This window comes from Capra hircus, chromosome 24, assembly GCF_001704415.2.
Source record: "Capra hircus breed San Clemente chromosome 24, ASM170441v1, whole genome shotgun sequence".
Classification (NCBI taxonomy): domain Eukaryota; kingdom Metazoa; phylum Chordata; class Mammalia; order Artiodactyla; family Bovidae; genus Capra; species Capra hircus.
This window is the reverse complement of record NC_030831.1, coordinates 53,072,431-53,095,106: the sequence shown is the minus strand read 5'-3', so window position 1 is coordinate 53,095,106 and position 22,676 is coordinate 53,072,431. Positions and strand designations below refer to the sequence as shown.

General features: G+C 38.1%; 1 protein-coding gene across 1 annotated transcript in view; it reads right to left on the bottom strand.

Annotated features, from left to right (window-relative positions):
* LOC102173800 (netrin receptor DCC) overlaps nucleotides 1-22,676 on the bottom strand; it is a 92,182-nt gene that overhangs the window by 49,900 nt on the left and 19,606 nt on the right. Inside the window, exons 5-7 of the mRNA XM_018039362.1 lie at nucleotides 18,052-18,190; nucleotides 11,788-11,895; nucleotides 2,047-2,241 (exon numbers count right to left, since the gene is read on the bottom strand). Coding sequence (XP_017894851.1) covers nucleotides 2,047-2,241; nucleotides 11,788-11,895; nucleotides 18,052-18,190 — 442 coding nt within the window. The remainder of the gene's footprint in view (nucleotides 1-2,046; nucleotides 2,242-11,787; nucleotides 11,896-18,051; nucleotides 18,191-22,676) is intronic.

Genomic DNA, 22,676 nt, shown 5'->3' with positions numbered 1-22,676 from the left:
AATTCCATGGACAGAGGAGCCTGGTGGGCTGCAGTCCATGGGGTGGCAAAGAGTTGGACATGATTTACCAACAATAACACATATCATACTTTAAATATACATCTTTAAATATCATCTGTGGAACATCTGAATTATTTTCAATTGCTAAATAATAGAGGCTCTTGAAATCATTCATCTACCAAAAAAAAAATAATAATAATAACATTGTGCTCTAAAATATAAAGAAATTATATGAAGATCATTATGAGGTAGACACTATCTTAGGCCTTTTACTTTTCTGTATAAACATACAACTATCCTTAAATTGAGCAGTGATTTCTATACTTGTAAGCATGCAGAGTTTTCTTCTAGTAATCATGATGTAAGATATTTTTTCATGTTGCTAATCTGTGTCCCTAAAAAAATTAATTTTGTTTGAGATTTTCTGTCTTGCCATATCAAAATTTCTTTTAATAAGAACACTAGTTCCCGAAAGGAAATACTTAAACTTGGTAGTAGATAGTATGCATGCAGTTCATGTAATAAAATGCTTTTTAATTTTTATCCCTTAAATACAATGGTTAAAGTGTTTCATTATATTTTGAATAGAGCCCATATATATGAAGTCAATACGAAATTCCAAAAGGAGTGTAATGGAAAAAAAGTCAAGTTAAATATGTCTGCTTTGTGCTGATACAGAAAATGTAATAACATAACATATATTTCTTTGACATGCTGGCTTTCAGCATAAAAAGGTAACTTTCAATTAATTATCTTTTATCTTATTTGTTCCAGTTTCTAATCTTTTTTCAATTATTTAAGAAATAACTGACATGCGTCCTAAGTCACTTCAGTTGTGTCCAACTCTTTGCAATGCTATGGACTGTAGCTCGCCAGACTCCTCTGTACATAGGATTCTCCAGACAAGGATACTGGAGTGGGTTGCCATGCCTTCTTCCAGGGGATCTTCCCGACCGAGGGATTGAACCCACATCTCTTGCACTGGCAGGCAGATTCTCTATCACCAGCACCAACTGGGAAACTCCACATCACTGTATAAGATATGTAGCAAGATGATTTATTTACATACATTGTGAAATGATTATAATAGCTTTAGTTAATAACCATTATCTTGTATAAATCAATAAAAAGGAAAAATTTTTCTTCTTGATAACTATTGGAATATACTCTCCCAACAACTTTCCTGTATATCAGACAGCAGTGTTAACTATAGTTATCATGTTTTTATTACCTCCCTAGCACCTACATCTCTTATAACTGAAAGTTTGTAGCTTTTAATTACTTTCCTCCAAATCCTTCCTTCATCACCTCCTATGTTTGATAACCACAAATCTGATCTCTTTTTCCAAGTTTGGTGTTTATCTGTTTGTTTAGGTCTCATATATAAGTGAGATCATACAGCATGTGTCTTTCTCTCTGATTTATTTCATTTAGCATAACACCTGCAAGGTCCATCCATACTGTCACAAATGGTAGGATTTCCATGTTTTTTTGTGTGGCTGAGTAATATTCCATTATATGTATATTTCATTACATATATATATTCCATTATATCCATCAATGGACATTATGTTGTTTCCATGTCTTGGTTGTTGTACATAATACTTTTATGAACATCAGGATGCAGGTATCTTAGAGAGTTAATGTTTTTGTCGTCTTTGAATATATTCCCAGAAGTGGAATTGCTAGATCATCTGGTATTTCTATTTGTAATTTTTTGAGGAGCCTCCATACTGTTTTCCATAGTGGCTGCACCAATTTACATACCCAATGGGTGCACTAGGGTTCTCTCCTCTCCATAGCCAAGGTAGCATTCGTTGTCTCGTCTTTGGGATGACACTCATTCTAACAGGCTTGAGGTGATGTCTCATTTTGGTTTTAATTTGCATTTTAACTTCTTTTGAACGTCCACTGTAGTCATGGTGCCAACAGAGATGGTTTAAGGCAATTCCCTAAACAGACTTCAAAACTATTTTATAACCGCTCCATAGGGGAAAAAAAAAAAAAAAAAAGAAAGAAAAGGAAATGACAGGAAATGATTCCAACCTTTCAGAGTCCTGAAGAGGATGGGATCCGAGAGAGGCCCCACTCCTTTGGCATTTCGTGCTTGAATTCGAAAGTAATACACAGTGTCCAGGTTGAGATCCATGATTTGATGAGTAAGCCGATCACCACTGATTGTTTCCATAATCCAGTCATCAATTGGAATGTTCTTGTCCAAGGTGTAAAACAAGATGTAAGCTGCAAAAATAAATGAACACACCTTTGTTTAGTGTACTGACTACGTGCACTACTTGTTTCCAAACATCCATGTTTCCCAAATACAATTTTCAAGGATTATTATATATCCACAATCTATAAAGTGCAGTATCCAGTTTGGCAAGTAATGAGTTTTTCTGGGGGGTATTGCAAAGATTAGAAAAAGAATTACTTCAGTGTACAGGATCTAAAAAATGGAATAAGCTGTTAAAATAAAGCTATTTGCCATATTTAAAAATGTAAGGTTTCTGCTGTCTGTAAATCCTGATTATTGGTTTGCTCTAATATACAAACGAGGAAAAACTTAAAAGATAGATAACAAGTCTGTCATTTTCACTGTATTCAATAATGAAAATAAGTAATGTTTATTTTGGCTAGTGTTTAAATAATAAAAATACATTGAAAAGTATAAAATGCCCAATATTTTAAAGTGCCATAAAAATAAATGATCATATTTGATTACTGTAATAACTCTGTGAGGTTGGCAGGGATACTTTTGCTCTCTTTTCATAGATGATAAAGCTGAGAAGAACTCAAGCTAACTGATAAAGGGCTAGGATAAATCCTCTATCACCATACTAAAAATCCAATACTCTTTCCCCTAGCCCATCCCACCTAAGCAAAAATAAACAAACAGAAAGAAGAAGTATTTTTGGATTACTGTAGGTTATCTAGTTAATATTTCAAACATTAATAAATTCGTCATTTGATAGTATCATTCATCCTCTGTGTTAAGGGATATCTTACTTGAATAACAGTAGTGTTCTCAATGGTGGTAATCTAATATGCACCCAAACAGATCTAGTTATCCTTGTAAACTATTTATACTCTAACATTTTATTTGGCTAATATTTAAGGTAGCTTTTATTTTAAAGCACTAATTCATCACTTTATATTACAATATATATCAGATAATAGTGCAGTATAAACTATAAAACAACTCATTGCAGGTGCCTTTGCTACATGAATGTGCAGCCCCTATCTCTGTTAAAATTCTGCAATGGTATCTGCATTAGATAGGCCATCAACTTTATCTCTAGGTCTGAGCTTATGGATGGAATACATTTCTTTGCAAGTAACACTTTTAAAACCAATTGTCTCCATAGCAGAGGGAGGTCAGCTTGGTGGTCTGTGATGACCTAGAGAGGTGGGATGGGGGAGGTTGGAGGGAGGCTCAAGAGGGAGAGGATATACATATGCATATAACTGATCCACTCTGTTGTACATCTGAAACTAACATGACAATGTAAAGCAGTATACTAGGATAAAGAAGAAAGCTCTAAAAAAATAAAAATAAAAAGCTATCCTCTTTTGATTCCCCTAGTCCTTCCTTTTCAGTCCCACTTGCCCCAATTTGACCAAGGACCTTCATACATAGTTCTTTCAGAGGTCATGTCAGAAGGTTCTCTAACTCAGATTCACTTCCCTGCCAAAACAAGCACGCACACTTCTTACATCTCAGCACAACCCTCACTCCAGGAAGGCTGATTTCCATGCTGTGCTCACTCCTACTTCCCTCTTATTCTTCACACCACTTCACCTTTCCTTTCTTTCTTCATCCAACTTCTACCCATCCATCAAGGTCCAGTTTCAGCTACATCTAACATAGGAAACCTTCCTCTATAGTGAACTCTCCTTTCTGTGAACTCTGTAATCCATTCCAGTACATAGAAGAATACTTATATGATTTTGCATCATTTTCACTTAATCCTATAGTAATTTACAGGATTATATCTCAGTTTAGGGGATGTGTTCTAGACGGTGAACTGGATACTTCTTCCTTGTGATTCTTCAGGATTGAGCAATGCCACAAACTACCTCTTCTGGAAGTCCATTCCTCTTAAATTCTTGTCAATGCTGAAACCTTGCATCTATTTTAATTTGGCTTCCACTTTTTTTGACTTTGTTGTTTCTCAAATCTGCCTCATCATAAGAATTACCTGGGGACTCGGTATAAGTTACAAACCACAGAGTTCAAGAAAGGGTATTTTGGTTTTAAAAAAATTTTAATTTAAAATTAAAATTAAAACGAACAATGTTGTGTTAGTTTCTGCTGTGTAACAATATAAATCAGTTATATGTAAACATATATCCCTTCACTCCCGAGCCTCCCTCCCACTCCTCCAGGTCATCACAGAACACCAAGCTGAGCTCCCTATGTGTTACATATACATCAGGTTCCCACTAGCTATTTTACACATGGTAGCACATTATGTCAATGCTATTCTCTTAATTTGTCCCACTGAGCCTCTCCTGGGCTGAGGGCATTTTGACTGGAGAGATGGCAGACAAGTCTTTGATAATCCCCAATTATGCCTGCCTCCTGGTAGTTATTTATATCTTTGTGCAGTCCTTTCTCGCTGAGTTTAGACAGGACCTAAGGCTTGCTTTTAACCAAGAGAATAAAGCAAATGTGATGGACTATTGCTTCCATGATGATGTTGCATGAGTTGTAACTTCTGTCTTGCTAGCAGACTCCCTTGTTGGCTTTGATGAAATAGGTTGCCAGATGGAGAAGACCACGTGTCAAGGAACTGAGTCTGCAACTGATCAACAGCCAGTGAGCAACTGAGTCTTGCCAACAACTACTTAAGCTTAGATGCCAGGGTTTCCCCAGGTAAGCCTCAAGTGAGACATCAGCTGAAGCCAACTCCTTGATTACCACTTTGTAAGAGACCTTAAAGCTGATTACCCGGCTAAATTGAGATTGGATTCCTGACTGACAGAAACAGTGAGATTGCAAGTGTGTGTGCTTGTAAGCTGCTAAATTTGTGGTGACGTTATTACACTGCAGTGACAAGTGTAATAGATTTCTGGTAACCCCAGGAATCTGCACCCTAGTGACTTCTGTCTTCCAGTATAGTCAGGAATCACTGCTTTAGTTGATCGTGTTAATTCAGTAATTTTTGTAATATATTTGTTGAGATGTTGATGCTACAAATATGAATGACTAAGATGTGGCAAGCTCAGGGAAAGATAAAGGACTTAACAACAACAAAAAAAAGTCTGCAAAATTTATAAAGGTTATATGACTCCTCCCTCTGGATGGTATTAAAATTGGAAGACTGCAATTCAAAAGGGATTGTAAAATACCATTGGATAAAGGAGTTGTTTCTGATTCATAGGTGTCCATTCACTGAGAACTCAGCCCCTGTGGTCAACATCAATAAAATCTCCTACTACTCTTTAAGCCAGAGGAGTCTCCATTTTTGTGCCCAAAGAAACCACATCTATTGAAAAGAAGGGCCTGGCACTAATAATACTTTTCTAGCTCTTATAACGTGCATATCTTATCTCTTCAAAAGAATAAAAACATTCCCTTAGTTTAGGAGCCATGTCTTATATTACTTCTTATTCTTCAAAAAAACTAATAAAATAGTCTCTGGATAATAGGTATGGAAACTCACTTATTGAATAAAACCCCTTAGCCTGTAAGTATTTAAATTTTAAATTTATGACATTTAATGAAATTGTTCAAGTTTTCATGGGCTCTTGTAAGAGCACGACAAACTTGAAAGTCTGGATGACTGTGCTCCCATCCCATGTCGGCTACAATTATTCCTGATTTTCTCCATTAAGAATATAATACTTGCCTTTATTGTTTTTCTATGTGAAGAGTATTCACTGAAGCATTTTAAAATGACAGTTCCAAGACTTCCCTGGACTTCCCAGTCCAGTGGTTAAGGCATCACGCTCCCACTGCAGGGGGTGTGGGTTAGATCCCTGGTTGGGGAACTAAGATCCCACATACCACACGGTGTGGCCAAAATAATAATAATAATAAATAAAATGTTTTTAAAAAATGACAGTTCTGGCATCACATAAGTAAAGCTAAAAGTGCTACATCAGGTTCTGACCCCAATTTGTATTTAAGCAATTTTCTTAAACTTATTAAAATAAAAAAGAACCATCATTGGTTATAAATTTGAATACTGAGATGGAGAACATAAACAGACTACATTACTCGGAACTCTAAAATCTAGCCTTAGAGAAACCACAGAACGTCACTTAGTGAATGAGTTTAATATGTTTCGAGGCTATTAAGTCCACTACTGAAGTCTCACCTTGGAGATTTCCACATAGCCACACAGGCTGGGATGCATTCATAGGTTTGTCGCTACCTTTCTGTATCCATATGTTCATTCCTCTCTGTCTAATTTTATATTTTTTCCGCTTCATTTTTATCTCTTATCCACCACACTGACTGAAAGAGTATTATATTCTACCACAGGTTGCAAAACCATTTGGGTTTATTAATTTACCTGGGCATTCTCACATGGAAATACCATTTGTCTAAATAAATATAAAACATAGCATCATGCATCTTTCATTTTGACTCTACTTATACAAATAGCTGGGCTTCCCAGATGGTGCTAGTGGTTAAAACAAAAAAATGCCTGCCAATGCAGGGGACATAAGAGATATGGATTCGATCCCTGGGTCAGGAAGATCCCCTGGAGGAGGGCATGGCAACCCACTCCAGTATTTTTGCGTAGAGAATCCCACGGACAGAGGAGCCTGGTGGGCTACAGTGCCTAGGGTGCAAAGAGCTGGACACGACTGAAGCGACTTAGCTCACATGCACATATACGAATACGTAGTTGTCGTTCCAGAAGCAAAGTGTCAGAAAGTATTCACCTCCACCTCTCATCTCTCTTCTGTCCTTTTCCATACTTCCACTCATGGCTGATCTCTTTCTACGGATCAGGAAGGCTGATAAGAACCGGGAAGACCATATAGAACTGGCCCCTCCCAGCAAGGAGCTCAGCCCAAAGGGGGCTTCTCATCTTTAAAGAACTGATTCTAATAAATATATGTACACAGAGGTAGATATATTAAAAATGAGGACCAATTTTCTATTTTTTTGTGGTCAAAAATTATGGGTTATGGATTCAGGAAGGCTTGACCTCAAGTAATACTGCTAATATTAACTAACTTTGTTACAACCTTGAGCAACTTGTTTTATCCAAGTTATGCCTTAATTAACTTATGAGAAAACAAGTTGCTGTGAGATAATGAACTTTAAAAACTTAAAATATACGGGTATTTCTATTAAATTATCTTTCAGTTCAGTTCAGTCGCTCAGTCGTGTCCGACTCTTTGCGACCCCATGAATTGCAGCACGCCAGGCCTCCATGTCCATCACCAACTCCCAGAGTTCACTCAGACTCACATCCATTGAGTCAGTGATGCCATCCAACCATCTCATCCTCTGCCGTCCCCTTCTCCTGCTGCCCCCAATCCCTCCCAGCATCAGAGTCTTTTCCAATGAGTCAACTCTTCGAATGAGGTGGCCAAAGTACTGGAGTTTCAGCTTTAGCATCATTCCTTCCAAAGAAATCCCAGGGTTGATCTCCTTCAGAATGGACTGGTTGGATCTCCTTGCAGTCCAAGGGACTCTCAAGAGTTTTCTCCAACACCACAGTTCAAAAGCATCAATTCTTCGGCGCTCAGCCTTCTTCACAGTCCAACTCTCACATTCATACATGACCACAGGAAACAGTAACCATTTAGTAAATGCTAAAGCTTTTATTTATTTATATTAAGAAGGCTTAATAAATACCTTGTTTGGAAGCTGGTACTACAGAGTCAAATCAAACAATATGTTGAATATCAATTTGATGATCGTTCCACTCAACAGATGTTTATTAATTACCTATTGAGTGTCAAAGATATTGTTACTGGGGAGAAAGAATTAAACAAAATCTGACACTCTGTTCTCCTAGAGCTTTCAGCCTTGTACTATAAGCATTTAGATTTTCTTGCATGATAATATGGAAAGGGGATGGACAGGAAGAAGTCAAGATGAGACTAACTTGCCACTTTCTGCAGTTGGGTGAATGGTGGAAGCTTCTGAAAAGATGCAAGTAAGAATAATAGACACATGTGATTCCAGTGTGAGTGTTCACAATGTCAATGAGCTAACAACCTATTCCAGAATATAATAGTGCACCACTTGGCTGTTTGTGGTGGGTGTTAGACTGAAAAGAGAAGAACAGCGGAAAGAGGGCTTGGGGAGTAGAACCAGTTTCCAGTAAGACAGAGAAGTGCAAATGTACAGTGAGACGGGATGTGTATATTTAGAACTCCTTGGATGGAGATACAGATTTCAGAGACATTAACTGCAAGTTCACTGAAGTCCTGGCTATAGCATGGATAACTTTTTTCAGAGAAAGTAACAAAAAGAACAAAAAGATCTGCATTCTGGGAAATAGCACTTCTGGAACAGTGGAAGAAAAGGATGACTAGGGGACTGAGAAATTACAGCCTGGAACTGGGAAGAAAAGTGGTTAGGCAGGTTTACAAAAGTCAAGTGAGAAGAGAATTTCAAGGAAAGGAATGGGACTAGAGTGTCAAAATACACAGAAAAAGAGGGTGTAACCTTAGTCATTAGATGGTATTGATAAGGAAACAACCTCTGAAGCTCTCTTCTATCTATATTAGTGTTTGATCTTAATGTTGGATGCTGTATTTATTTAGATCAATGTTTCACAATTCTAGTTATATATTAAAATCACTCAGGGAGTTTTAAAAAGGTTCTATGCTCAATCTGTCCTCAGACAAATTAAGTCATAAATCAGTTGACTGTCACTGATTTGGGCCAGTACTAGTAAGAAGAACAAAGCTTAGTGTAATAGTTATGAGTAGGAACCTGAGTTTTATACCCTAGCTCTGCTATTTCTTGGTTATTTGACTTTAGGAGAATTATTTACCCCAGAAGGCCCTTGACTCTTTATTTCAAAACAGAAGAATAGGGAACATATGACTACTTGTAATATAAAAGTGCTGAGGAAAATGACAAGCTTATACTAAATGTTTAATTCATTTGGAACCATTTTCTTCTGAAAATATCAGTCTAAATTCCCAAGCTGCCAGCTTATGATCAAGGAACTGAGGCACTGGAATAATCTGGATCTCCCTTGTCAACATTTTTTGTTTCACCTTTTTGAAATATAAGTCTATGTACACATATATACACATATCTATACGGCTCAGTGGTAAAGAAGCTGCCTGCAATGCAGGAGACACAGGAGACATAGGTTTGATCCCTGGGTTGGGAAGATCCCCTGGAGGAGAAAATGACAACCCACTCCACTATCCTTGCCGAAAAACCCCACGGATCGAGGAACCTGTCAGGCTGCTGTCCATGGGGTCACCGAGTCAGACGCAACTGAGTGCATGCGTGTCCACACCCACACACACAGGTTTATCATCACGTACACTTACAAGCTGATGGTCTGGGTTCTGAGCAGAGCACGTTGATGAACACCTGCTCTAGAATGAATTTCAACTGGGAAGAATAATCACTAAATTATTTCAGTGCTCACAGGGTATCAGGGACTGTTCTCAGTCCTTTATTATAACAATTCTATAAAGGAGTCCTAAAGGGAGACGCGGGGAGATGAAATAACTTGCTCAGGCATCTCCATCAGAAGGCTGGGTTCTTAATGATCCTGTTCTACTGTGGGCATGGAGGGATTTAGGAAAACAAAGAAATATGGAAGCAGGACAGGAGTATATTCCTCCACACACGTAAACATGTGCCCCGACACACTGGAAGAGAACTCATGTCTTCCTTTGGACTTTCATAAGAAACTGAGTGCAGAAAATCTGGGCCCTCAGTCTAAAGAGCTGGTGCTTTAAATATTTTATCATACTATTTTTTGGAATTGATTTGAATCAAAGTATCAAAATAGGCATGGAACGGAAGTTGTTTTAAGTGTTGTTTAAAGTTGTATTCAGGGTTCTTAGTGTTTGCTCCCTGTTGAATTGAGTCAAAATAGCTTAGAATGATAATTATAAACTGACTTTAACAAATAAACCATTCTTTAAAGGGGAAAATTAGTTCTTTTCATACTTAAACTATGCAATTGTGAAAGAATAGATTTTTAGTAATGAGAATTACTGAACATACAATTCTAAATAAAATCTGTGAACACTGTTTCTTATACATGCACTGTGACATTAGCATACAAAATTTTATCACTCAGATTAATTTACATTTCTTAATTAGGGGCCGACTTCCATTTTTTGTTCCAACTGAAAAGCAAAATTAAGCTTTTTTGTTTCAGAGTTGAAAACACATTCTATTTTTCGCATAGACCATTTGGTGAGATTTATTTAAATAAAGTGAAGAACTGGGTAATATATGACTTTTTTTATCCTTTACCCCAAAGTATATTTTTTTCTATTAGAACTTATTTTTATTCAGAAATTCCTACTCTGGATGGTTTTCTTCTTAAACTTATTATCTGTTGACTTACCATATGCTTATAAACAACTGTTAATAACATAATGGAAGTCATCATGTAAACAAATCAGATCTCCAAAAGTACTGAAATAGAACCAATGGAAAGAGGTCATAACACTGAGTGGAGAAAAACAAAAAATTAGAATGAGCCAGCCTCAGTTTTAGAAGGTCTGGCACAGTAACAACTGAGTATATCAGATTCTGGGGAGATTGTATGTCCCTCTTTTTTTTTCCATATTTGTCAGCTCAAATTAAAATTTTGTTTGCTATTGTAGGAAGAGCAATTTCTTGGAGAAAAAAAGTCTTCAGCTTAAATTTAAACCACATTTGGAATTTTCACATTACCTTTTCATTTTGTAAAATTCAAAAAGTAACTCACATCAAGTGCGTGTGCCGTCTGAACTGTAATTCCCATGCTTATCTCTGTACCAGAGAATGGCTGAATTCCTTTGTTAATGTATACTAGTGCTATCCACTCTTGGTATGCAAAAATGCAGAAACAGGAGTGACTCTTACATGTGCCTAACCCAATGGTTCAAGTTAATTAGACTATAATGTGCACATTTTTAGTTATACAATATTTTTCATAATAATTATATGCTATGGAGACATCTATTAAAAGCCTAAAGTGATCATTTAAATGCAAAATCTCTAATAGAACTCCATTATATTTTTCATACTAAATTAACATTACAGGCTTCTAATGGATGCTTTAATTAGGCATCGATGTTATCCGTAATATTTGGCAAAATAAAATCTGTCACTGTGAAATATTCATTAAGTTCAATTTCCATCCATCAATACCAAATGTTTTCTGAACCTTATGATTTAAGTAAGAAGCTAAGAGCTAAGTGAGAAACTAAAAACCCTCAGACAAGTCTCCTTCCTGTTTCCTAGGAAAATACATGGCCATTAAGTGTCTTTTGTATTTTATAATTGCCCAACAGCTGGCTTCTTTTTAGTCATTTAGGCTCAAAGGAGTTCCATTAAGAGGTTATCCTAACACCACACAGAATGAAACAGAGAAGGTCTACACTAATTGGAATACACATCTTTCAGGAAGCAACACAAAGGAAATGTGCTGGGGTGTGTATTTGTAGGCTCCGTTAGAAGAATTCCAAGGTCAGCCGCGGTAAGAGGAGACAATCAGAGAGGGTCAGGAGTCAACTGAGATGCTGGGACAGAAACCTAATACATAAGAGGTTTGAGCGGCGTGCGGGAGGTAAGCCACGGCAGGCCACGCGGAGCAGCACAGGAAATAAAGCTGAGATGCCTACCAGTAATTTTCCCATTGGCTTCCAAAGGAGGCTGCCAGCTCACGATGACAGTGCGAGGCTTCCCTTCTCGAGTAATGACTGTCAAATCCTTTGGAGCAGAGGTCGGGGCTGTGAGGTGAAACAGAAACATGGTCTTGTCATTGGATGTGAAAGAAAACAGACATTTATGGGGCTTCTAATCACGATGCTGACACGCAGGATCTATCATGCCATATATCATGCTTATTTTACCATGGATGATTTAAGTATCTGAATTAAGCAAAGACATAGGAATTAATATTTTTCCAGGAAGTTAACTGCCTTTCAAAGGTGAGACTACAGAGAGGAAAACGGAATATGTATGACTATAGAGAAAAGTATAATTGGCATTTTCAAGTGAGCGATTCACTAAAATTCAAGAACCATTATAAAAGTTAGCAAGATCAATGGCTACATGTCTCCGAGAAACATACATTCTGTTACGATTGCAGGATTTGTAAGTGAAACTTCACCTAACGCTATCTTTTCCTTAAAAAATGAATTTAAATGCAGGTCACAACATTTTGCTTAGGTAACATCTGGTTATTTCCCAACAAGAAGGAAAAGAAATATTTGAAAAGAGAGGAGACAAGGAATCTATGAGGGTCTTAGTATCAACTGGCATGTGTGTGCTCAGTCATTTAATCATGTCGGACTCTTGGCAACCCTGTGGACTATAGCCCACCAAACTCCTTTGTCCATGGGATTTCCCAGGCAAGAATACTGGAGTGGGTTGCCATTCCCTTCTTCAGGAGATCTTCCTTTCCCAGGGATCGACCCTGCCTCTCTTGCATCTCCTGCCTTGGTAGAAGGATCAAACTGGAAGGAAGTAAAGATGTCAAGAAACCCTGTCTTGCTTAGAGCTACTCTTCCCAATGTTGTTTGAGGGGAGCAGAAATCGCCAGCCCCAAATATTTTGTCTCTTTGGCATAAGAATTATCTTAAGTTGATTATTTTTTTAAAAAGCAGACAGAAGAAAAGTTCTGAAAACCAAGTAGAAGTTACCTTCTCATAAAAGAGAAATTTATGTTTTATAAGGTATCCCCCTTTATGTGCCATGGGCTTCCCTGGTGCTCACACGATAAAGAATCTGTCTGCAATGTGAGAGACCCAGGTTCAATCACTGGGTCAGGAAGATCCCCTGGAGAAGAGGATGGCAACCCACTCTAGTATTCTTGCCTGGAGAACTCCATTGACAGAAGAGCCCGGGGGCTACAGTCCATGGCGTCAGAAAGAGTTGGACATGATTGAGCGACTAACATTTCATTTCCCTTTTGGAGGAGGATGACGAGGAGACAGACACTTCAATGTACATGACCACGCCCTTGTTTATTGCGATTTGCCTGAAAAATTCCCGTTACTGGCTCCCTAACCTCCCAGAATCTTTGTCTTTAGCTGGAGATGGTATTGAAGATGGTGGCCATTTGGGGGGATTACTGTTTTCTTGGGTCTCTTCCATGTACAATCATCTATACTTATTATCAGACGTCTGTTTGTTTTCCTCCTGTTCATCTGTCTCTTATTACAGGGACTCTCAGCCAAAAGCCTGGAAGGATAAAAAGACTTTCCTTCCCCTGTATGTTGCTCATCAGAAGTTTAAATACACTTCAAAGGCAACAGCAAACTGGCCAACCTCAGCCAGCACCTTTCAGACTCCCTTTGACCTGCTTTCTCACTGGTTATGCTTTGAAACACAGTTCCTTTTCCTTCCAGGTAACTTGCAGTGCCCCAGTCTATTGCCTACAGTCTTTTTCAGTTACCCTGGATGTGACGCAGGCAGTTTAGGAACGTACCTAACTTCCACACTGGGGTTCAGAGCAATTTCCTGATCTCTGCACAGGAATGCTTGTGTATTACATTCACCTGCTGTGTATTACGAATTGGTCTTAAGTCTGAATGCCTCTCCACACTTGCAATTCTCTTCGGTGTTTCTAATGACTGTATAGTATAGAATCTGAGTATTACTGACACTCTATTTCCAGCCTCTCTTACTAAAAGAATTCCAGACAGAGGGACACCCAACATTCCCATCTACTGTACCATTTTATTTCCAATACCCCGATTCTCAAAGCCACTAGTTAGTTAGTTAAGTCGCTCAGTTGTGTCCGACTCTTTGCGACCCTGTGGACTGTAGCCCAGGCTCCTCCATCCATGGGATTCTCCAGGCAAGAATCCTGGAGTGGGTTGCCATTCCCTTCTCCACTCAAAGCCACTAAGATTCTAAATTAACCAGAGCTGTACTAACAGTAATATCCTGACAAAGTACTCACTATACTTAAAGTTTTTTTTTTTTTCTTTTTGGAAAAAGAAAGAGGAGAAGAAAGAAGCACAAGGAAGGGAAGATCTTTGAGTAAAAGGGAAGTGAAAGTCGCTCAGAGGTGTCCGACTCTTTCCGACCCCATGGACGATACACTCCATGGAATTCTCCAGGCCCAAATACTGGAGTGGGTAGCCTTTCCCTTCTCCAGAGGATCTTCCTGACCCAAGATTCAAACCAGGGTCTCCTGCATTGCAGGTGGATTCTTTACCAGCTGAGCCACAGGGGAAGTTTCATATATATCTTTTAATGGAAAGAAATAGAAAGAACATTCTTGCAAAAGAAAAAAAAAGATTTGTAATAGTGAAACACTGAATAGGCAAGGCTACCTTAGGGAAGGGTTAGTCACATAAAGAGATCATTCAAGATATTTTCTGAGCCACAGATAGAAAGGTAATTTGTGGTTTACTTGATCAGTTGTATCCAACTGTTTTGCAACTGCATGGTCTATAGTCCACCAGGCTCCTCTGTCCATGGGATTTCCCAGGCAAGAATATTAGAGACAGTTGCCATTTCCTTGCCCAGGAGGGTCTTCCTGACCTAGGGATCAAACTCATGTCTCCTGCATTGGCAGGCAGATTCTTTATTGCTGAGCTACGGGGAAGCCCAGGAAGGTAATAGATAACCAAAAATTAGAGTATTATACCAAACATGTGACCAAAGTATTAGACCTTCAGCTTCAGCATCAGTCCTTCTAACGACTATTCAGGACTGGTTTCCTTTAGGATTGACTGGTTTGATCTCCTTGCTGCTCAATGGACTCTCAAGAGTCTTCTTCAACACCACAGTTCAAAAGCATCAATTCTTCAGTGCTCAGCTTTATGGTCCAACTCTCACATTTGTACACGACTACAGGAAAAACCATAGCTTTGACTAGACAGACCTTTGTCAGCAAACTAATATCTCTGCTTTTTAATATGCTATCTAGGTTTGTCATAGATTTTCTTCCAGGGAGCAAGTGTGTTTTAATTTTGTGGCTACAGTCACCATCTGATGATGGGAAAGATTGAAGGCAGGAGGAGAAGGGGATGACAGAGGATTAGACGGTTGGATGGCATCATTGACTTGATAGACATGAGTTCAAGCAAGCTCTGGGAGTTGGTGATGGACAGGGAAGCCTGGCGTGATGCAGTCCATGGGGTCGCTAAGAGTCAAACATGATTGAGCAATTGAACTAACTGAAACCAAATATCATAAGACATTCTCCAATTTTGGAATTAATTAAAACACTTGTTTTTCTAACTAACCTGTTTTTTCTTAACTGCGTTAAAATTAAAATTGATGCTTATTTAGAAAACAAATGGTGATGATTAGATTGCTTCACTGAATCTAGGTTGATATTCAAAAAATATAAAATGACTCCAGCTTAAACTAGCAAAATAATACACTGAAGAGCTGGTTATTAAAAAACAAACAACAACAACAAAAAAAACTAACGACTAATCTATTTCAGGTGCTGAGAAAAGTTTTCTTTTTCCTCAAGCCACATGACTAGATTCTGGTATTAGAATCAATGCCTTAGATGTTTAGGATTATCATATGACCTGCACACTGTTCCCTCATACTTATTTAAAGCTAAGAAATATATTTAAGTTTATTTGGCTGCACTGGGTTTTAGTTACGGCTGGCAGGATCTTCACTGCGTCACGTGGGATCTTTCATTGTGGTGCAGGAGCTCTCTACAGGGGGTGGGGGGGCAGCAGGCTCAGTAGTTGGGGGGCTTAGTTGCTCCTGGCATGGAGGATCTTAGTTCCTGACCAGTAATGGAACAGCCACCCCCTGCATTGTAAGGTGGATTCTTAACCACTTAAAAAGAAGCAGCAGTAATGTCCTCATTCATTTTTTCCCCTCATGAACATAAACACACACCAACATCTTGGGCATTTGTGTTTGGACTGCTCAGATGCTACCCTCTCCTCCTTCATTTAGAGAAACACGTGGCTTTTTCCTTTGGGGGACAAGGTCTCCTCTCTGTCATGTGAGCTGGGAGCAACATCAAATAGGAATTTCCTGGCCTCCATCTCACTCTCTGTAGCTGTGTGATTCTCTCTTCTGGGAAACTGAATGCTGATGGAAGAAAGGAGAATACGTGGAGTCTACCTAAATTAACTAGAGTGGAATTACAGATTTAACACCGGGACAGAATGTATGTTTCATTTCAAGAATTTGTCAGCTGCCATTATCCTTATTATGAGCAATTGCAGCACAAGTGCATCATATGTGGCCCCATAGAGTCTTTGCATTATTACAGAATTAGAAGCAAACTCCAGAGTTATTTCATTCGCTTCATTTTCTTCTCACGGTTTTAAAATGTGCAGACACTTGCAAATTACTTCTCGCTTCTCATCATCATCCACGAATCTTATCCATAGGCTATTTACACCTTTGTCCAGATCATTATCTGTTTGGACAGTCACCCTTTCTACCAGTCACATTTCTAAAAGTTAATATCTTTCTGTCAGCTATGGGTCTCAACACTGATGTCCTTACAAGGCTAGGCAGTTCAGGAGAAATATAGGGTTCATTTATCAAGTCAGATGTTGTTGTGTGTTTATGTTTATGATGAGGAAAAATGAATAAGGAAATTACTACTCCTTTTCTTTCAGCCAGGGAGGACCAAATACCTTACTGGTTTATATTTAACTCCTTTCATCTCCTTTTAGGTTAAAAGAAACAGCATGACTTTTATTAGTCCCATAATGTATAATTTTCCCTAAGAAGCTAAGAACACTGGCATCCTGGGCATATTTTTAGAATGATTTTATATATGTAAACACGTAAAACAGAAGAAGAAAGTGCTGAAAGTAAACAACTAGAAAAAACTTCTTACAGAAAGAAGTGCCCTCAGAATTATAAAAATATTCCTAGTGAACTCAGAGTTAAGGTAGTAATTTGAAATTAAAATTAGAGCTGCCATGCTATGGGACAAATTCAAAAGCAAAACGAAATTCAACTTACTCAGATAAAAGCTTTACTGCCATACGTTTTAGAATTTGGAAATGTGTGGTATAGTTTATCCCCAAATATGATGAAATACCATGAAAGCTATTAAAAAGTATGTTAAACCCTATTTCCTTCAGATGTTGGATCTCTGCGAACTATAAATGCGAAGTGCGCTGCATGTCTGCTAAGGTTATAAACTCAACATTTATGACCCATAGCAAATGTGACTGGAAAAATTTACAGTGAATTGCATTCACTCTTGATTTGAACTATTGCAAAATGCGTGAAAGTTTTCTATTGTGTTGCCTTATTTCCAAACAGTGAACACGACTCCCTAGAAATTTCTTCCCAGTCAACTGTGTGTGTGTGTGTGTGTGTGTGTGTGTGTGTGTGTGTGTGTGTTAGTTGCTCAGTCATGTCGATTCTTTGCAGCCTCATGGACTGTAGCCCACCAGGCTCCTCTGTCCATGGAATTCTCCAGACAAGAATACTGGAATGTGTAGCCATTCCCTTCTCCAGGGGATTTTCCTGACCGAGGGATCTCCTGCATTACAGGCAGATTCTTTTACTGTCTGAGCCACCAGGGAAGCCCATGAGGTAAGCATCCACAAGCCTACAGCTGTAATGCAATTCTTCATTTTGCATCTAATTTTTTTCCAAAAAAGTAAATATCTACAATGTCTGTTGATCAAAGACACACATGCATTGGACAGAGAGCAAAATGCCTTTACTTCAGTGTATTGAACAGCAGATTTATATTCAGAAATCCACAATTAATGTATAAATTAAAACCAGATTAGTTATTCCACTGGGAACTCATTTTCTTATTTAGAGCTGGAAGAATAGTATTTGATATAAAAGTACTACGAATGATTTTATGCATGATTAATTGTAATTTAGACATCATAGCACCCACATGTTCCAGATTCCTCGGAACCTGGAAAATACCAGCGGCAAATATGTAGTGGAAACATTTCTTTACATACCTGCCTCATACGTGGTGGCGTGTGCAGTCATGCTCCAGGTGCTGGACCTTCTGTTTTTCGTGACCATGACTGAGAACTCATACATTGTGTTTGGTTTGAGGCCCGTTGCTGTGTAACTCAGAGACGTTGTGTCTTCTGACTACACAAGTGGGAAATAAGAAAAGAGATAAAAAAATGAACTCTATCAACTTGGTAAATCAAGACACAAAGGAAGACTATCCAAAGCAACAAAAAAGGAATTTATTTCCAAACAGCAGAAGACCCAGGACAAAGCTCTGACTTTATTTCCTTTCTGTCCCAGTTCACACCGGCTGATTGTACATCTAAAACATAATCGATAAAATCAGGTGTTATGTTGTTCAAAGGGGCACATAGCTGATAAATTTTCCCAAGTGAGGCAATAACCACAGAGACAGGGCCAATTCCACTTCCTTCTGTCAGTTCCATTTGTAAGGTTATCTGCACTGATTTGAACTTCAATTTATTTCTAATAATTGAAAACTTTTTTTTCAGAGGCTTTAATGTTTTATATATTTCACATAAATTATTATGATTATTTTCTAAAGATAATAAAATGACTTTTTAGAAATCTAATGCTTATTATTTTTTTAAAACAAGGCTTATGATACAGACTTTTATGGATGTAGGATCTAGATAGCCATTATAAAGAAAATGGACAGCAGCAACATTGTGTCATGTGTTCTTCTTTCTTTATGAACAGATCATATTAAACACAGACGGAAGTACGGTCACGGGAGCAGTTAATCAGGAAGAGAACAATAAATTTGATAAAATTTAAATGACTACGTAACTGTTAATATTTTTCATCTTCTGAATACATTATTTGTCTTTTAAACAACAGGTTAAGGATATTTTAATAGAAAGTAAATTATCTGTCTCTATTGCTTAGTCAATAGGTCAAAATTATAATAATGAAACAGGTTAATCTCCCAGGTTAATGTGTATTTTCCATATGATGAGGCAAATTTAAAACTACTTATGCCTCTTACACATTTCAATTTATGATTGCCATTTAGTCCTTGATCTTCGTCCAAGGTTAAACATTTACTTTTAAGTTTATTACATTTGTTGTATTTCTACATCTAGAAAAATCAAGGAAAACATTTTGTCTCCACCTATGTCATACCTATCTCCTCCTTAGCTATTCCAGTATATCTTTCTTATTTCACTATGAATCCTTCTTAGACTATAGCTATGAAAATCCTCCATTTCATTATAAAACCAAATAAATATTTAACTGTACTAATAATATTTCGATGATGTGCCCATCCATCCTATTAAAGTGATGACCTCATAAACATTTATCAGAAGCTCCTCTTAAAAAAAAGTCATAAAAATGTGAGCCCAAAATAAATGTAAAAATACTTTATAGATTCAGAAAGATGGAACCCCATCAAAAAAAAACATGAAATGGGCAGCTACTATCTGACGTATTGATATATAACTTCCAATCTTGCCCTCCTTCCCTGTCATGATGCCACTAAGTCTTAGAAGTAGAAGGATGGGGAATTTGGCTAGGAGGGAGGACACACTTCAATAAAACTTGTCTCTTTGAACATAGACACGACTGGCATTTGGGAGACAACCAAGCACTATTGTCCTTGCTTGTATTCCTAAATGACACACCTGCATCATTTAGGTACCATGAATTCATTGAATTTTCTCAGGAACTTTATGGAAGGTTACTGCTCATCATAAATCATTAGCCTGGAAGTACTCTGGGAAGTCATGGCCGTGTGTGTGTGTGCGTGTGTGCGTGTGTGTGTGTGTGTGTGTGTGTCCATGAGAGAGACAGATCACAGAATATATAGGCACTACCTCTCTGAGCCTCGGTATCCTCATTTATAACATAGAAATAGCCGTAGCACTAACCTTACAGTACTAATTAAAGTGTGAAAGTAAAGCATGTTATGTGGCTCAGAGTAGGTACTAAATAAATGTTAGCTACAATATTTCATGCATTGTCTAGTGTGAAATATAGGTACTGTGTATGTCATATATGGTACATATACCTATACACATACATACACATATGTATATATATAGGATTTTACATGCATGACAAATCTCCACGGAGCTGTAAGAATTTTGAGGACTGACACTGAATCTCGCATAACTCCATATCTCCTGTAATACCCATGCTCTAATCAGTAGTCAGTGAATGCATTTTCAAAGGAATTTTATGTAAAATATCTAATGAGCAATCACTTTAGTAGAAAATAAATTATATAAAAAATTCTCTATTTGATAAGGAAGGTCAATATAAAGTTTTGGGCAATCAAAATATGAATGTCTGGCCTGATGTGGGACTAACTGAAGTAGAAAGTACTCCTGTGGGGAGTGGTCTGGATAATGCCATCAGGTCATCTGAGGCTCTAGTTTGATGGGGACTTTTGTCAAGTTGTACAACCTACCCATACAGATCTCTACATACATACACAGCTGTAAAGAATCTTACTTATTCTTTTTATAGCAGGTGTCAACACCCCAATCACATAGATGAGAAAAATGAGATTGAACAAATTAAGTGACAGGACAGGACACAGCAAAGCCAGCTTGTAAGCCCTGGTCATTTGCCTCTCTGCGTGTATTTCCCCGTTTATACTGCGCATTCTCTGCCCAGCTTATAAAGCTATAGTGGGGAGTGAGCTGAAGCATAGATGATAGTGGGTGTGAAAAGTTCAAAATGCAAAACCAAAGCATTCTATTCCTATTCTTTATACAATTTAAATTTATTGTATGTCCATTCTGGATTGACCAGATATGGTCTGTATTTATCCTTGCTCTCCAACTTAACTAACTCTCCCCCTCTAACCCGTCTTCTCAGGGTGTGGGTACAGAGTGTGTATGTGTGAGAAAGGTTATGAAATGTTAGTACTTTATTAACACTTTATTAGGTCAAAGAAGGTGATGAGGAGAGAAAAAGTAACAACATTATTTGTAATCTCATACCTCAACCCATAAGTGAAATCAGTCTCTCCTTACAGAGGATGAATTTTGGTTGGATCTCTTCTGTTGGCATTCTTAGCAAAACTCAATAATTCTGTCCTATTAACAGTTCAACTAAAAAAAAAACACTGCTTTTGGAAATTTTGGCGCTCAAATCATTCTGCAGAGATCATTGTCCGTTAGAACATTTCACACATCGGCAAGGTACTCGTGGCCATTCTATGAAATGAATGTATCCACAAAGCACAGCACCATGGGCATACAATTTTTAAAGCAGTCCTTTAAAAGTAAACGTAGAATTGGGTAATCGGTATATAAAGAGATTTTTTTAAAAGTATTCTCTTATGTCTCATTTATTGTCTTATCTGATAATGTTATCTTTATTTATGGTTCTGCTGTGTCTTAAATCTGATACCGTAAGATGGCTGCTGCTGCTGCTGCTGCTAAGTCACTTCAGTCGTGTCCGACTCTGTGTGACCCCATAGACGGCAGCCCACCAGGCTCCCCCACCCCTGGGATTCTCCAGGCAAGAACACTGGAGTGGGTTGCCACCCCCTTCTCCAATGCATGAAAATGAAAAGTGAAAGAGAAGTCGCTCAGTTGTGTCTGACTCTTAGCGACTCCATTGACTGCAGCCCACCAGGCTTCTCTGTCCATGGGATTTTCCAGACCAGAGTACTGGAGTGGGGTGCCGTTGCCTTGGATTATGGATAGGACGCTTATTTTGATGATACTACTTGGACTAGGCTGGAGAGTTCCTCCAAGTACCTGACCTCGCAGGGAGGCTGAACCAAAGGAAACTGCTTTTCAATTGGTTTCAACTAAAAACTGATTTACTATGAAATGTGAATTTTACGCCCTTTAAAGGCTGAAAGAAACCAGAAGCAGAACTAGCATGACTACCGGAAAAAAAAAGAGGCAGACTGACAAAATTATTGGCGGATTTTGCTTTAACTCCAGGGTCTTTAGAGTCAGAAATTTCCAAAGGACATTTTAATCCCCCCCCAGATCAACACTGGCTTGAGGCTGGATTAAGCACAATGGCAGTTTAGTGGAAAGAACATTGGATAAAGTATCAGGAGATCCAAATTCTCCTTGAAAGCTATCCCAGTAAAGTGGTGCGGAGGAGGGATACAGCGGCGTATGAAGAATGCGGAGTGCCGGGCTCAAACTACTGCTCCCTCCGTTGCTTGGTAACATTTGGGCTCCTTGTTTCTCTTCTAGTTTTACTGAGATATAATCAACACACTGCACTGTGTAAGGTTAAGATGTACAACTTAATGATTTGACTTACATACATCAGAAAGTGGTCACCACTAAACAGTAAGTTTAGTGAATACCCACCATCTCCTATAGATACAAAATTAAATAAATAGAAACAATATAGTTTGCTTGTAATTAGAACTCTCAGGATTTATTCTATCAACTTTCATATATAACACCAACCAGTGTTAATTATATTTATAATGTTGTACATTATATCCCTAGTGCTTATAAATGGAAGTTTGTTCCTTTTGACTGCCCTCCCCTCCCCGCTTATGCTCTTATTTTTAAAGCTACCTTCTTCATCCTAAATGGGCTTTGCTTGTGGCTGACATGGTAAAGAGTCTGCCTGCAAATGCAGGAGACCTGGGTTTGATCCTTGGGTCGGGAAG